Genomic DNA, 14695 nt, shown 5'->3' with positions numbered 1-14695 from the left:
CGTGAGGAATCTGAGGAATTTCTGAGGAATCTGACCTATAATAAGTTTTGTATGTGTTGGCGTTTTGTCGGTTAAGAGTATACCTGTGAGCATACCAGGATGTTCGAGTGATAAGTAGAGTTAGGGATTAAAGAGTAGCGCCCATGTATGTCTCACCTGGTCAGCCAAACCTTTGTCCCTTTTGGCTCCTTAGGATCTCCTTAGTGCAACATTAAATGACTCCCTTCCCTGACAATGGCATTGGAAGACGAACAGTAAAAAGGAAACCGAAACCAGGCCAGGACACCGCCGCATGGCCCCCGCCAATTACACCTCCGACAGGCCTAACCACATCGGGTGTCATGCGCTAACACCACGCTACACGCTACGTGCTATCACCATGCTACATGCTACAAGCTATCGCCACGCTACGGTCCTGTGATTGGTCGGCGCGCTGGGCGCGAACCTCCAACCAACGAGTGCGAGCGGCGTGAAGCTGGAAGGTTCGGTGGAAGTCGCTGATTGGTAGCGCGCCAAGGCTGACATCACCGGCAAGGTTATTTAAGAGAACGCCGAACGCCATTTTCGAGTCTTGCGCCATTTGAGTTGGTCTGGAGAGTCTCTTGCGGTTTGTGCTCTTGTTTGCGCAGCTAGCCTTTTTGGACATCCGGCGCTTCGTCTTGCGCACCCAGAGTTGAGTTGAGTCATAGCCCGAGTGGAGTTCGCTTGCTTTTTGCACGTTTGCTTTGGGAGAGCTGACTGGGACGTGGTAGGCCGATTGTGTGGAAAGATCGACCTCGCTTGGAGCCGCTAGCCTGCATTGGACGCGCGGTGCTTTTCCTGCTGTGGGACCTCATGGTGCTTGGAGCGGTGCTTGTGCTTGGAGAAATGCTCGGTGCTTTGGAGCTTGGTGCATGGACCTCGTGAGCGGCGGGAGGCTTGGAGCAGGGCCTGGTGCGGTGGCGCGCGAGCGGGCCGAGCGGGGCTGTGTTGCACTGCAAGACGACAAGACCAGATAAGACTACACACTACATTACCCATTTCCCCCAAACATAATGAACGTTTTTCATTTGGTGATTCTTATCCCTCGTTTGTATTTGAGGTCTGTGTGTGTGGGGACGTCCCGATTAGGAATTAGGTTTATAGTCGCGTTTCCCTGTCCCGATTCTTATTGTGAATAAATACTTGTATTATTTTGCTGTACATACTTGAACGCAGTTTCCCGTGTGATTGATTTAATAGGTACAGCTGCAGGGCTCTCGCGCTCCCCTCCATCCCGCGCGCTTTGGTGTAGCTTTTTGGTTCCAGAGTCCGCCATTGAGTTTTCGCCTCAGGGGTTAAGACCTTCGCGATAGGCTTCCGTGACCGTCTGATTTTAATCAAAGACGGTCGCGCAACAATACTTTGTTGCATCCCGAGAGCACGTGACTAGTACTTTCTGTTTCTCTCTTGTAGAATCTACACTCGTCTGTCTGGCTGTCCCACCATCTTTTAAAATCCATTGGTGTAGTGTCCTTGATTTTGGCCGTTTATTATGATTTGTTCGCCGTACCGGTGAGCTGACCTCTTCTTACCATTCCAATGAGCCTTCTTTGTCTATCCGCACTCTGTCCAATTCTTTTTCGTATTTTCCTGCTCTTTTGTCATTCTCCCAGTTGTTGGTGTATATTTCTTGATATTTATTTTTATATATTTATTTTGTCTTTTTTGAAATTGCTGGGCCTGTTTTTGTAAATTATTTGCAAGGTGAGTTAGGGATACTTTTTCACGTTTGTTGTGTTCACGTTTGTTTACAAATTGCCTCCGATAGTTTGATGAGCATTTCACATACTCATCTAGTCCTACACTCATCACTCTGTGCACCTGGTTGAGTTCCATCAGACCGCTCCCTCCCTCTCATCTCGGCAGGTACATGCTCTGGATGCACTGGTTTTTGTAAAACATTTTGTGGATGGTAAGAAGTTTTCTTGTTTTGATGTCTTTCTTGGTAATTTCTGATTGGGGCCAGTTTATTATTCCACAGCTTTATTGGAATACTAGTACTGCAAGCTGGTTTATGGCTTTGATTTTGTTTCTTGGAGAGAGGTATGTTTTCAGGATCAGCTTCATTCTACGCAGGTATTCTTTGGCGATTGTTTTGCGCATTTGTTTGTGACCTATTTGGTGGCCTCTTCTATTCTGAGGTATTTGTATCCACCTTCAAGGTGGATGATTTTGAAATCATTTTTGTAATTGAATGGTTTGTTCACCTCAATAAGATTTTTGTCCGTTTATTGTATTCTATGTGATAAAGTTTTGGTCTCTCTCTGAGCTTTATCAATTTCATCTATTCTATTTTGTTGGTGAACTCTTCTTCCAATCTATGCTGCTCTTCATCATCTTCACCATCCAGTTTCGTTTTTTTCAGCTGGTTCCTGAACCGTTCACCCTTACCCTTACTCCCCCATGCCTCATGTATGGAATACATCTTGCATTGGAGGATTATCTCCTTCTCCTCAACACTCCAGGTTTTTGTTTATAGTTTTCTCTTCTGGAGTATTGTTTTTGATGGTGGTGAGACAGTTAGCACCTTTTCAGCTTCTTGCTTTGGTGCATAATCATGTCTCTTCGCAAGGTGATATTTCTCCTCGCTTGAGAAGGTGCACTCATTTTTTTTTTCACAGCCCACTTTCATGCTGCTCGAAGTGGCTGCACAGGCATCGGGTTTCCCCTATAGGAGGCCTGTGACTCTTTGCTTGAGATATTTTTTAAAAATTTTTATCAACACAAGAGGTTCAGTCGTTTCCCTGTGCCCAGTCTTCATCGCCTCCTCCCATTCTGCTGAAGGGCCCCGCCCCTGCCCCTCCCCATCATTCTTCGTCTCCATATCCCCGTGGGGACCTTAGTCACAGCCTGCCACTCCTATCCCTCTTCATATCATCACTTCCAGCATCTGGAGTTTCCCATGGTTCATCGGAGCCATGTCTTTTCACAAAGCCCCAAAGCCCTGTCTCAATCTATCAGGTGTGTGTGTATGTGTGTGTGTGTGTGTGTGTGTGTGTGTGTGTGTGTGTGTGTGTGTGTGTGTGTGTGTGTGTGTGTGTGTGTCATAACCTTTTTCACCATTTGAGCTGTTGTCATCAAATTTTCAACAAAGCTTTATTATGATAATATGGAGAATACAACTTACTAATTTTGTCAAAAGGTCAAAGGTCAGCGTCACATAAAATTGTCAATCTTCATCCAATTGACCTGAAATTTAAAGAATTTCCATATTGGCTCACTGAATTGGTTCACTAATCAAAAGCTAGGACTCCATTGCCTTTTTTAAAATTCGAATCTCAAAGGTCAAGGCTCCCATAAAATCATCAATTTTCATTTTATATTTCATTTTAAACTTTTATGGATATGGGTATGGATATTTTCTGGATATGGATATTTTTTTTGAACTGGATTTGAATATTTGATATAAAATTTAAAACCCCTTGAACTTGTCTTTATGGCCAGAACAATTTTATACGAAGCTCTCTTAATTGGAAGAGCAGATAAGTAATGCGTTTGTAAAAAAAGAAAAAGGAAAAAGTAAGACGATCAATTCGGAACTTTGACATGGCAATGACAGTCCAATTGTGCAAATAAATTTAAATGCAAAAGTACCATGGTATTGATGGTGAGCTAAACGTCGTAACGCAACCCTTGCCTATTGAGCCACTTAAGATAGTAGCAATTTGAGGTATGGAAACTGGTTAAAAATAGTCCTTCTCTGGGCCATTGTCCTTCCTTTAACCTCTAGCAATATGTTGTGAAACTCAAACTATATATGGAACCAATGACTTGCTCCCTGAAATAAGCAATGATGCAGTAATGCTCCTAGGTACAGGACACTGGAAGGAGGTTGAGCTGCTTGGTGTTCATGGACGTCCAGACAATGGAGCAGCAGCAGGTGCGAGTAGCTGAACTAAAAGACAAGGGATTGGGTCTCGTAGCGGCACAGAGCTTCCAGCCAAGTGATGTCGTCTTCGCAGAACAGGCTTTTGCTGCTGTGCCCTTCAGCAGGTTGGTTCGTCAAAGCAACTGCCTATTGGACAGATGTTGTTTTGAAGTTAGTAATTTCATGGATAATGATGATTATATTGTTTGAAACATCCCCGTTTTGCTCGTTAACCATTCGTGGAACATATTATTAAGTGTAAGCTTCGTGTTACAACCTTTGGGGAGAAGGATGGAAGGTACAGCGTCGTGTGATATACACGATGTCAAATTTGAATTTAATATTCTTTTAATTTAAGATGTTTTATTAACCTTTTCATATTGAAATAGATTTAAAACATCACAGTAGTTTTGCCATGTTATGTGATTGTTGAAGTGTGATGTGTGTGTGTGTGTGTGTGTGTGTGTGTGTGTGTGTGTGTGTGTGTGTGTGTGTGTGTGTGTGTGTGTGTCTCTCTGTCTGTGTCTGTCTCTCTCTCTCTCTCTCGTTCTCTCGTTCTCTCGTTCTCTCGTTCTCTCGTTCTCTCGTTCTCTCGTTCTCTCTCTCGAACATCTTGAGAGTGCAATATGACACTTGACTAATTTACTGAGTTACTGCATACATTTAACAATTCCTGTAATTCATCCAAAGTCACACTATGTTAAAGGCAACTTCTACAAACCAGCATGGATCATATTAGTAATGCAAACATACACAGATCATAAATACCTCATTCGAATGTAATAAGTGATCATAAAGAGGATTGAGCTTTGCTTGAAACCGCCTGTGCAGAGAAATATGGAAGTTAAAACACATATAACTGGCCTGAAGTTGAGACTTCAGATTAGTTGTGTATTTGAGTGGTGTTGGCTATCTTCTGGGATGCTGGAATGGAGATGGGGTAGGGAAGGAGGAGGGCTAGGTTGAATTGCCCACCTCCATTTTACCAGGAGGGGCAGGGGTTGCAGAAAATGATGACGTTGCTGAACTCAGAGTGTAAGAGCCATCTAAAATGCATCATATCCTTTGACTGCCAATAATTTGGTTCTCACAAGTCTTTTGGAGCCTGTAGGCATGCAGACCTCAAAATCTACTATGACTGGACGAGATGTGACACACGGGACACACGGGCAAACAGATGCTTCTCCTTTTGGCAACAAATGCAAAAATCGAGGAGAATTCTCTTGTATTTTTGTTTGATTCTGGGGCCACATTTATTACGGCATTCACAGCCCATACAGATCCCATTTCCAACCCCATACCTCCACCTAAACATGATTATTCAATCTATCTATATCTGTCTATCTGTCTATCTATCTATCTATTGATGGAGAGATTTTTTTAGACAGTATGTAATAGATGAATCAAGAAATTCAATGTCCATAAACTTTTGTCAGAAGAAGAATCACAAATTTTAATTCGCGAGGAGGATAAACACTTTTGTTTACAAGGGAATACACAGCAAGGAACAATAACCTTTATCAAACCAAGAAGAGCATACTACAATTCACGAAAGCACATTGCAAGATTCACAGAAAGTTCCAAGTGAAAAATCCTGGTACAGTAGAGATGTAAATCAAAGGAAACATCGTAAGGATACACCAAATAACAGTAGCATGCACAGTATACAGTCAACATACAGTGTAGATAAACCAAGTAAAATGCTAAGTACAACATTTACAACATTTACAAACCCAGTGAAAATCCTAAGTACAACAAACCAACATTTTACAAACCAAGTGAGAATCCTAATATTTTGACGTCAGTCCTGACCTTTATACAAGTTGAAGTGGGAGGAGAAAGTAGAGAGGGAGCAGCGAAGAAAGGGGAGGAGAGCAGTAGGATTGGTTAGGCAAAGTGTAGGTGGGAGGGATGAGGGCAATGGGGATTGGTCGAATGAAATATTGAGATGGGAGTACTCCCCGCCGAGAGCAGGTCTGCATTTCAAATCCTTTAATGAGGCTTTCTGTTTTCCCATTGTCTCCTGCCAGACATTTTGGAGCCATCATCCTTTTAATCCTGCTTGGAGACTTCAAGAACATTTGAAGGTCATTCTCAGTGAAGCATAAATAAGAAATAAGTGGATATATCTTTTACTCATTTTCGACACTACAAGGACAAAGATTACTTACTTTATTTCAAAGCACCATATCTTTAACCATATTACCCGAAGTCATAATTAAATAATTACAGTGCCTTTATTATTAAAACTATACCGAATGATTTACCATTGTGTGGTTTTATCTGTAATTCATTTATTGTTAACATCATTGTTTCCACAGGACCTGAGTATTCTGCCAGTTGATGCAAGGGTTATCATCCCATATTGCAAATTGACACAATAGTAACATGATAACTTAATAAGTCATGTTAAAACTTCAAACAGGTATGCAATTAAATAAGAAAGTCCGAATTTAATAAATAGGTATTTACTTCACAATTTGTCATACTTAAAAACTCATACGTAGTTTTGTCAAGATTTAAAACTCAGAAGTTCAATTTGTTGCAGGTGGAACTTTGTTGCCTCAGGGAAATCACTCGGTAGCTATGACAACCACATTCTTTGTCAACCTGCAAACTCAACTTTTCCTTCATAAGTCCTGAAGTTATATATACTAGGGCATGCCCGTACGTGGGTGCCCGTTCCTTGCCAAAAAAAAAAAAAACGCTACCCGTACGCTCTACCCCGCCCGTACGCCCGTACGCCCGTAAACAAAAAAAACAACGCTCTTCGCTTCCGCCCTTCGCTCTGACTGAATTGGGAGAAATAATGCGCATAAGAAATCGAGAAATTATTATTTTCTCCGGAAGAAATCGAATTACGAACCGTAATGGCGCACGCGCTCGGCTCGGCTCGCTCTCACATCGGCCACGCCTACGCAACAACGCGTTCTGTGATTGGCTGCCGGAAGTGCAGTCTTCACTGTCCGGAAGGTCGCAAATCGCAGTTACGATGAATCGCAAATTAGTTTTAATTAGTTTTAAAACATAGTTTAACGGAAACATAGTTTTCCAACGTGAAATAAATGAATACGCTCTCAAATGTGCCGTCCGAGGCAGAGTCTGTTCGCCACGTTCGGCACACGTGATAGCTCGCTGCTCTCTGATTGGTTGAATCGTTTTTTGGACATAGCTCGGTAACTACTTCTCCGATTAATATGAAACCTTGAAAAGGCACATCCTCGGGTCCCCAGCAATATACCTGGCAAGTTTCAAGTATATCGGACCCGTGGTTGTCGAGAAACAGCGGTCACAGACATACAGACATACAAACATACAAACATACAAACATACACACAGAGATTACTGGAATTATAGATAGATGTATGTATGTATGTATGTATGTATGTATGTATGTATGTATGTATGTATGTATATATATGTATATATATATATATATATATATATATATATATATATATATATATATATATATATATAAATATATATATTGTTGCGGATATGGGATTGGCATCCATCCATATCCGCTTGTAAATATTCCCCTATTTCCTCAATACTTCCCAACTATCCCCAATCCCCCATTCCCTAGTCCCATTTTCTGTAAACAACACTCTGTAGACCCGACCTCCCCCTATTTCCCCCATTAAATGTCGTGCCCAGGTTCACCGCATCTCATGTAAGACAACTATAGGACATCTTGCTAGTTATTCTTAGTCTATGTCAGTTAAGGACTCGTTTCCATTAATTCTGACCCTTCGTTGCACCAGAATGTGATTGTATGGCACCGTTAGGAAGTTTAGGACCTCCCAATACCTCCCCGCAGCTCTTCCTCACAGTTCAACAACAACAACAACAACGAGCGCAGGAAGTGCGCGTCCTCACTCCGGCTTGGTTGGTAGGGGGTGTTGGGAGGGCACCAGGCCTTCCCAACGAGCCGCCATCAAACATGTGCTCGACGGGGTTACCAAATAGGGGCTCCCTGTCAGCTCCTCGTCAAGGGCGGAGCCCGGTAACCCCCGCACCCAATGGAAGCGGCGGACCGGCCCCAGTGGGGCGGAACCAACCAGCCGAGGGCGTGTCACTCCCGGCTGAGCATGCGCAGTGAGGGGGAGGTGACGTCAGATGCGCGCTGAGCTTGAAGCAAGAAAGACGTCCCCTCCGAGCGCTGTGAGGCCTCCCCGCATCTTCTGGACCGTGCTTTATCCTGTCCCCGAGCCAAGGTGCACCTTGTGCTATCGACCTACCTGTCCCTTCCTGCCATCAATCCCTGTGTAAGTCTGCCTTGTTCCGTTTGTCTGTGGTCTGTCTGGGATAAGATAAGACGGTAATTAAGTGCCCATCTCTTCTGTGTCTTTACCTCACTGCCTTGTAATCTACCCCTTTTCTCCACCACTGTAATTATACCCTCCTCCGGAGGTCTTGAGAACTGTACCCCTTGCGTCGTTTCCTCTTTCCCAGTCGTCGTGTCCTTTCTATCATTGATTTGGCATAGCGCGATTTGGCCAACGTCTGGGTGAATCGGGTGAGTTGGGGAAGAATCGGGGGAACTGTTCGGTCACGGTAATACCAACCGCTCGGTAAATAACATCTTTAACCGCGTCTGCAACAATTGGTAGTCAGGAGTTGGGATTCGAACCTGGGACTAAATTTATTTAGCCCAAATTTTGGACATCAATTGTACTATTGGCCGCAACAATTGGTGTCTGGGAGTGAGATACGGACCCGAAGCGCGCTTAACGCGCTCAAAATTACAAGTCACCGAAATTTGATTTTGTTTTACAAAAAAACCCGAATTTTGAAAGTCGCGCTATGGGAGATCAAGACGGCTGGGTTCCGGTAGAGGAGAGTGAGGCAGGGTCGATCCAGGACCAAATTGAGGGACATGAGGAGAGCGAAGCAGTGAGGGCGGCAGGTTCGCAAAATGGCGTCCTCGCGCACGAGGTTACGGGCGCGCAAAATGGCGCCTCGCAGATGGCTACGGCGACCGCGCCCGCGACCGTAGCAGCGCCGCTGGTGGATTTGAACCTTTTTGTTATACAAATGAAGGCCCTTATGGCCCAGAATAGCGAGAAATTGAGGGAGGACATGGGGACCAATAGCCAACGGTTAGAACAAAGGATGGGGTCCAATAGCGAGAAATTGAGGGAGGACATGGGGGCCAATAGCCAACGGTTAGAACAAAGGATGGGGTCCAATAGCGAGAAATTGAGGGAGGACATGGGGGCCCAGATCGGAGGGTTAGGGAGTAGAATAGAGGGATTAGGAAACAAATTTGAGGGACTAGACAACAAATTTGAGAGATTAGACAATAGATTAGGGGAAATACAGGAGGGGTTAACGGGGGTAGAAAACAGAATGGCCGCTCAAGAGAATCAAATGGAAGGGATGAAAAAGGGGTTAGAGGGGTTAGAAAACAGTATGGAAGGCAAATTGAGGGACATGAGGGACCAAGCGGAAAGGGAAGTTAAACAAATGGGGCAGCAGATAGAGGGGGTCAGAATGGGGGTAGAAACTAAATTGGATGCTCACAGGGAGGAAATGGAGCAGATGAGGGTGGCATCTGGGCAGGAGATGCAAGTGATGGGAGAGGAGATCAGAAGAGGTGTGAGTGAGGTCGGAGGAGTGCGCGAGGAGGTGAGGCACTGTAAGGAGCGCATGGAGAAGGAGGTGAGAAAGGGGACTGTAAAATTGCAAGGTGGAATAGAGGAGTTGACGCTGGGAGTGGAACAGCTGACGGAGGGACAAAAAGAACTAACGGAGCAGGTTCAAAGGAACACTGCGGTACTAGGAGGGTTAAAAGCGACACAAAACGACATAAAAAATGACTTGATAGCGACACAGAGGCAATGTCAGATGGTACGTGAGGGACTGACAACGAGGTTGGACGAGGTGACACAGGTAATGGAGACGAAGGACCAGCAGGTGAGGACGCACATAGAAACGGTCAAAGTAGCCTTAGAGGACGAACTTGAGGAGACGCACCGGGAAAGAAAAGAGGTGAAGCAGAAATTAGAAGAAGTGGAAGAAGGGGTGAGCGAAATTAAGAAGCGACGGAGAGGGGATAAGAAAGAGATAAAAGAGGAAGTAAAAGAATTGGTCCAAAGTCTGTGTTCGGATCGTGATGATGTGCTCATTAACCGGATGAGGGATTCGCAGGTGATGGAGGAGAAGCGAAGAGAAAGAGGACCCGGTGTAAGTGGTGACCAATATGGTCGTGCGTATGATGCGCCAGGTGATTTAATGAGCTTGGGGGTCGAGATGGACCCGGGTGTTCGTGAGAGGCCGTTGGTGAAGTGTGCTACAGGTCTGGTGTGCGAAAAAGGAGGTGTGCGAGAAAGTCCGACTCTGGGGTGTGTGAGGAAAAAGTGCGCGCCAAGGAGTGAGGGTGCTGTCGAGAGTGAGTCGGTCGTAGCGCGTGTGCGAGGGAGCACATGGAAGCGCGTAGTGAGGAGTGTTACCGAGGATGTAACGGAAGAATGCACGCCTGTGGTGAGTGTTACAGAGGATGTAATGGGAGAGGATGTGCGAGCAAGGTGTGTAACGGACGGGTGCATGAGGAAAGAGTGCGCTGTCGAGAGTAAGGGTGAGTGCGCTGTCAAGAGTCGAGGTGAGAGTAGTAAGAGTGACACAGAGCGTGAGTTGGTTGTGACAGGTGAGCAAGGAAGCACACCTGGAATGGTAGAGCGTGTGTGGGAATGCATGCTGTAATTGGTCGTGAGGCACGTGGTTGGGTGTGCGAGTGAGAGCACACCTGTGATTGTCACAGAGGAGGTGACCGAGGAGGGGGCGCGAAGAGGTGTGTTGGTAAGGTGTGCGAGCGACGAATGTGTGCCAAGGTGTATGGCTGGTCCGGAGTGTATGGAACGAGGGTGCGAGCGAGAGGGTCCGGTGATGGGAGAGGTGCGAGGTGTGAGTGAGCAAGGTTGTGGTGGTATGGAATGGGTAGCGGGTTGCGGAAGCATGACCCATGCATCGACACCAACAGGGGTAGTTTTTAGAGGGACACGGGAGGCACGGGAGCCCCTTGGGGGTAATGTACTGTGGGGGCCCGGCCGGTTCGGCCCCGCGCTGACCCCGCAAGGGGCGACGCACGGGGTCCGGCAGGCGGGCAACGACTCACATACGAGGTGGTCCCACAAGGTCCCACTCGCGCCGTATGACGGTGGGTAAGGGTGGCATCCCTGCCACCCTTCCCATGATTGGGGCAAATGCGCTATAGATTATGGGGTGTATGGCAGTGAAAACTAGCCCGGGTGGGTTAGGTTATATTGATAGGGACTAGAGGTGACTATGGGTGACCAGATTTAAGTAAGAGACTTGGTACCTGTAGTGGGGACGTAGTAGCTTAGTGTTTGATAATGACGTGGGAGCGCTGAGTGTAAGGGAAGACGGAGGAGCGCGAGTTTTAGAAGGGAGTAGACAGAGCAGATGATGCAGTATGAATGGAAGTGCTGGTGAGCAGCTTCAAATGAGGCATCGGTGAGGCAATGCTCCGAGGTGTGTGTGAGTGTACAAGTGATGAATGAGAGAGCATTGCGGATGAGTGTCATGGTGAGTAGTGAGTGTTGTGGATCAGCGCGAATGCGCTTGGGGGAGAGAAGGGTGCAGGCGGCACCAAGTATGAGAGCACAGGTGTGCAAGTACAGGTGTGTGGAATATATGGAGCAGAGAATGAGTGGTGTGGAGAGAGTTGGAGTAAGTGGTACGGAGTGGTGTGCATGGTGCGAAGGTGTGGATGGGGGAAGAGTGGACCCCTTTCACGAGTACCCGGGGCGGGTAGTGTAAGTGTTAGGTAGAGGGTATAGGTAAATTGTGGTTGGATATTGGCATCTGTGGTGCGAGGTGAAAGAATGGCATTTGGATGGGTGCATTAGTGTTGTGGAAATGGCTGGGCGTGTAGCCTGTTAGTGTGTGTAGTTGGTTTGGGCACTCCACCACTGTGAGGATGTCGGCCAGGTGAGGCCGCAGGTGGGCTCTGGGAGCCGGTAGTAGTAGTTGTTGTGGATGGGGCCCGAGGATCCGGAGGACGGACCCGGGTAGCCCAGTGCCAGAGGGCACCAAGGGGTGACAGAGCCAGGAGGGGCCTTCCCCAGTTAGATAGGTTAGGGTGAGGAGCTAGGTAAGCTCGGGTGGCAACTGCAGTGGTGGAGGTGTGCAGGTGGGTAGACCTGCTGGGAGAGCTACACGGCGCAGCCCAGAAATTGTGCAAGGGCACCGGGAGATGAATCGGGGGAGTGAGACCCCAAATTGAGAAGCATCACAGTTTGGTCAATGGGAATTGGTTTTTAGAACCCATAGTGTAAGTTGGCCAATGGATTGGCAGGGAAAGACCCCGGGTAATGTAAAGTTGTTAGTCATTTAGGAAATAGTTAGGATTGATGAACCTGTCGCACCATACGCAGCCACTTACCTGAGGTGATGCTGATGACTCCACACCTGTGTTTTCTTTGTTTTGTGTTGCAGGAAAGGAGAATTGCTGTTTGGATTTGTGAGACGCATCACGACGTGGATGAGACATTGGGGTGATTCCATCTCTCCCTCCTTAGGAGGGACTGATGATGAATTTGTGATGGCAGATTTTGATGTTGAGTTGGAGATGGCAGATTTTGATGAGAGTTGGAAATGGCAAATTTGATTGGTTAGGAGGGAGAGAAGACGAATTTGGTTTATGGGAGGAACGGGGAAGACAGTAGGGACGTTGTTGATGTGTAAAGTAGATGTTTATGGGTAGTGTTGTGTTTTGTGGATACAGTAAGGGGTAAGGGAGGGGCAATGTAGGTTACCTGGTGGGGGGGGGGGGCGTACGGTAGGAACGTACCTGTCTCACCTGGTTCCCATGTGCCCCCAGTGTGCATTACCTTGTATTGCGTGCACTTTTGCACCCTTACCACCTTACTCACTTGTCTTCATTTGTCTCCCACCTCCGAGGATCTGGCTTTGGGGTAGAGAGAGAGGAGAGAGAGGTGCTGGCTTCGCAGTTGTGGGCCTGTACTTCCGCTGCTTGCTGCCTGGATCGATACACCATATGGACCGCAATTTTTGAGGCCGCCCACAATGGACCGCAGTTCTTTTGCGGTCAAGCACCACCCGTGGATGGACCTCTGGGTCAATGTGGCACCTATGCCATACAGGTGAACCACTTTTAGTTGGCCCCCCTGACGGCCACAATTAAGAAATGGACGCGGTTGGCGCCTTTCTTTATTTCTAAAGAAGCCAGAAGGCCAAGTGCACTCCATGAAGGCAAGACCAGCGGCAGAACATCGGCCGGCTGCGACACCACCGGTGACTATGAACACTTTATTGGTGCACCGGATGGTGCTGACTGTGCATAATGGGGTGGTGCTTTTGGTGCTTGGACGGGGTGCTCTGCACATTATTAAAGGCCGTAGGGCCACAGGGCACTCGTGGGTTGGTGTATCGATGCTGGCATGCGTGCTCTCCCTATGCATAACATCTGCATGTGTTCCTCAAAGAACAGGTCCTGGATCGTAGTGTAAATATCAGTGTTGTATAAATAATGCTCCCTACCGGCTGTATGTTTAGTTTGAGGATGCTTTCCGCGATTCGGTTATCCTGTGGGTGTGTTTCTGTTAGGAGAAGGGTGCAACGTCGCAGGGGGACATATTTACTCATTTGTGAACATCTGTAAAACTGTCGCACTCAGGGTTGAGTTAATAGTAGAGGGAACTACATCTGAGTGCCACACTAAAGTAGGTAAAAATTTATCGGGTCGGGCCGCCCCGAGGTAGAGAAGGGTGCAGTGTTGCGGATATGGGATTGGCATCCATCCATATCCGCTTGTAAATATTCCCCTATTTCCTCAATACTTCCCAACTATCCCCAATCCCCCATTCCCTAGTCCCATTTTCTGTAAACAACACTCTGTAGACCCGACCTCCCCCTATTTCCCCCATTAAATGTCGTGCCCAGGTTCACCGCATCTCATGTAAGACAACTATAGGACATCTTGCTACTTATTCTTAGTCTATGTCAGTTAAGGACTCGTTTCCATTAATTCTGACCCTTCGTTGCACTCGATGTGATTGTATGGCACCGTTAGGAAGTTTAGGACCTCCCAATACCTCCCCGCAGCTCTTCCTCACAGTTCAACAACAACAACAACAACAACAAGCGCAGGAAGTGCGCGTCCTCACTCCGGCTTGGTTGGTAGGGGGTGTTGGGAGGGCACCAGGCCTTCCCAACGAGCCGCCATCAAACATGTGCTCGACGGGGTTACCAAATAGGGGCTCCCTGTCAGCTCCTCGTCAAGGGCGGAGCCCGGTAACCCCCGCACCCAATGGAAGCGGCGGACCGGCCCCAGTGGGGCGGAACCAACCAGCTGAGGGCGTGTCACTCCCGGCTGAGCATGCGCAGTGAGGGGGAGGTGACGTCAGATGCGCGCTGAGCTTGAAGCAAGAAAGACGTCCCCTCCGAGCGCTGTGAGGCCTCCCCGCATCTTCTGGACCGTGCTTTATCCTGTCCCCGAGCCAAGGTGCACCTTGTGCTATCGACCTACCTGTCCCTTCCTGCCATCAATCCCTGTGTAAGTCTGCCTTGTTCCATTTGTCTGTGGTCTGTCTGGGATAAGATAAGACGGTAATTAAGTGCCCATCTCTTCTGTGTCTTTACCTCACTGCCTTGTAATCTACCCCTTTTCTCCACCACTGTAATTATACCCTCCTCCGGAGGTCTTGAGAACTGTACCCCTTGCGTCGTTTCCTCTTTCCCAGTCGTCGTGTCCTTTCTATCATTGATTTGGCATAGCGTGATTTGGCCAACGTCTGGGTGAATCGGGTGAGTTGGGGA

The 14695-nt window shown here is 47.2% G+C and overlaps 1 protein-coding gene across 1 annotated transcript in view; it reads left to right on the top strand.

Moving 5' to 3' along the window:
* Nucleotides 1-3789: 3789 nt before the first annotated feature.
* Nucleotides 3790-14695, top strand: part of LOC137423322 (histone-lysine N-methyltransferase Smyd1-like) — a 76928-nt gene continuing 66022 nt past the window's right edge. Inside the window, exon 1 of the mRNA XM_068110346.2 lies at nt 3790-4014. Coding sequence (XP_067966447.2) covers nt 3872-4014 — 143 coding nt within the window. The 5' untranslated portion in view covers nt 3790-3871. The remainder of the gene's footprint in view (nt 4015-14695) is intronic.

The sequence above is a fragment of the Myxine glutinosa genome, chromosome 3 (genome assembly GCF_964187855.1).
Source record: "Myxine glutinosa chromosome 3, kmMyxGlut1.1, whole genome shotgun sequence".
Lineage (NCBI taxonomy): Eukaryota > Metazoa > Chordata > Myxini > Myxiniformes > Myxinidae > Myxine > Myxine glutinosa.
The sequence above is the reverse complement of the archived record's forward strand: the minus strand, read 5'-3'. Positions and strand labels throughout refer to the sequence as shown.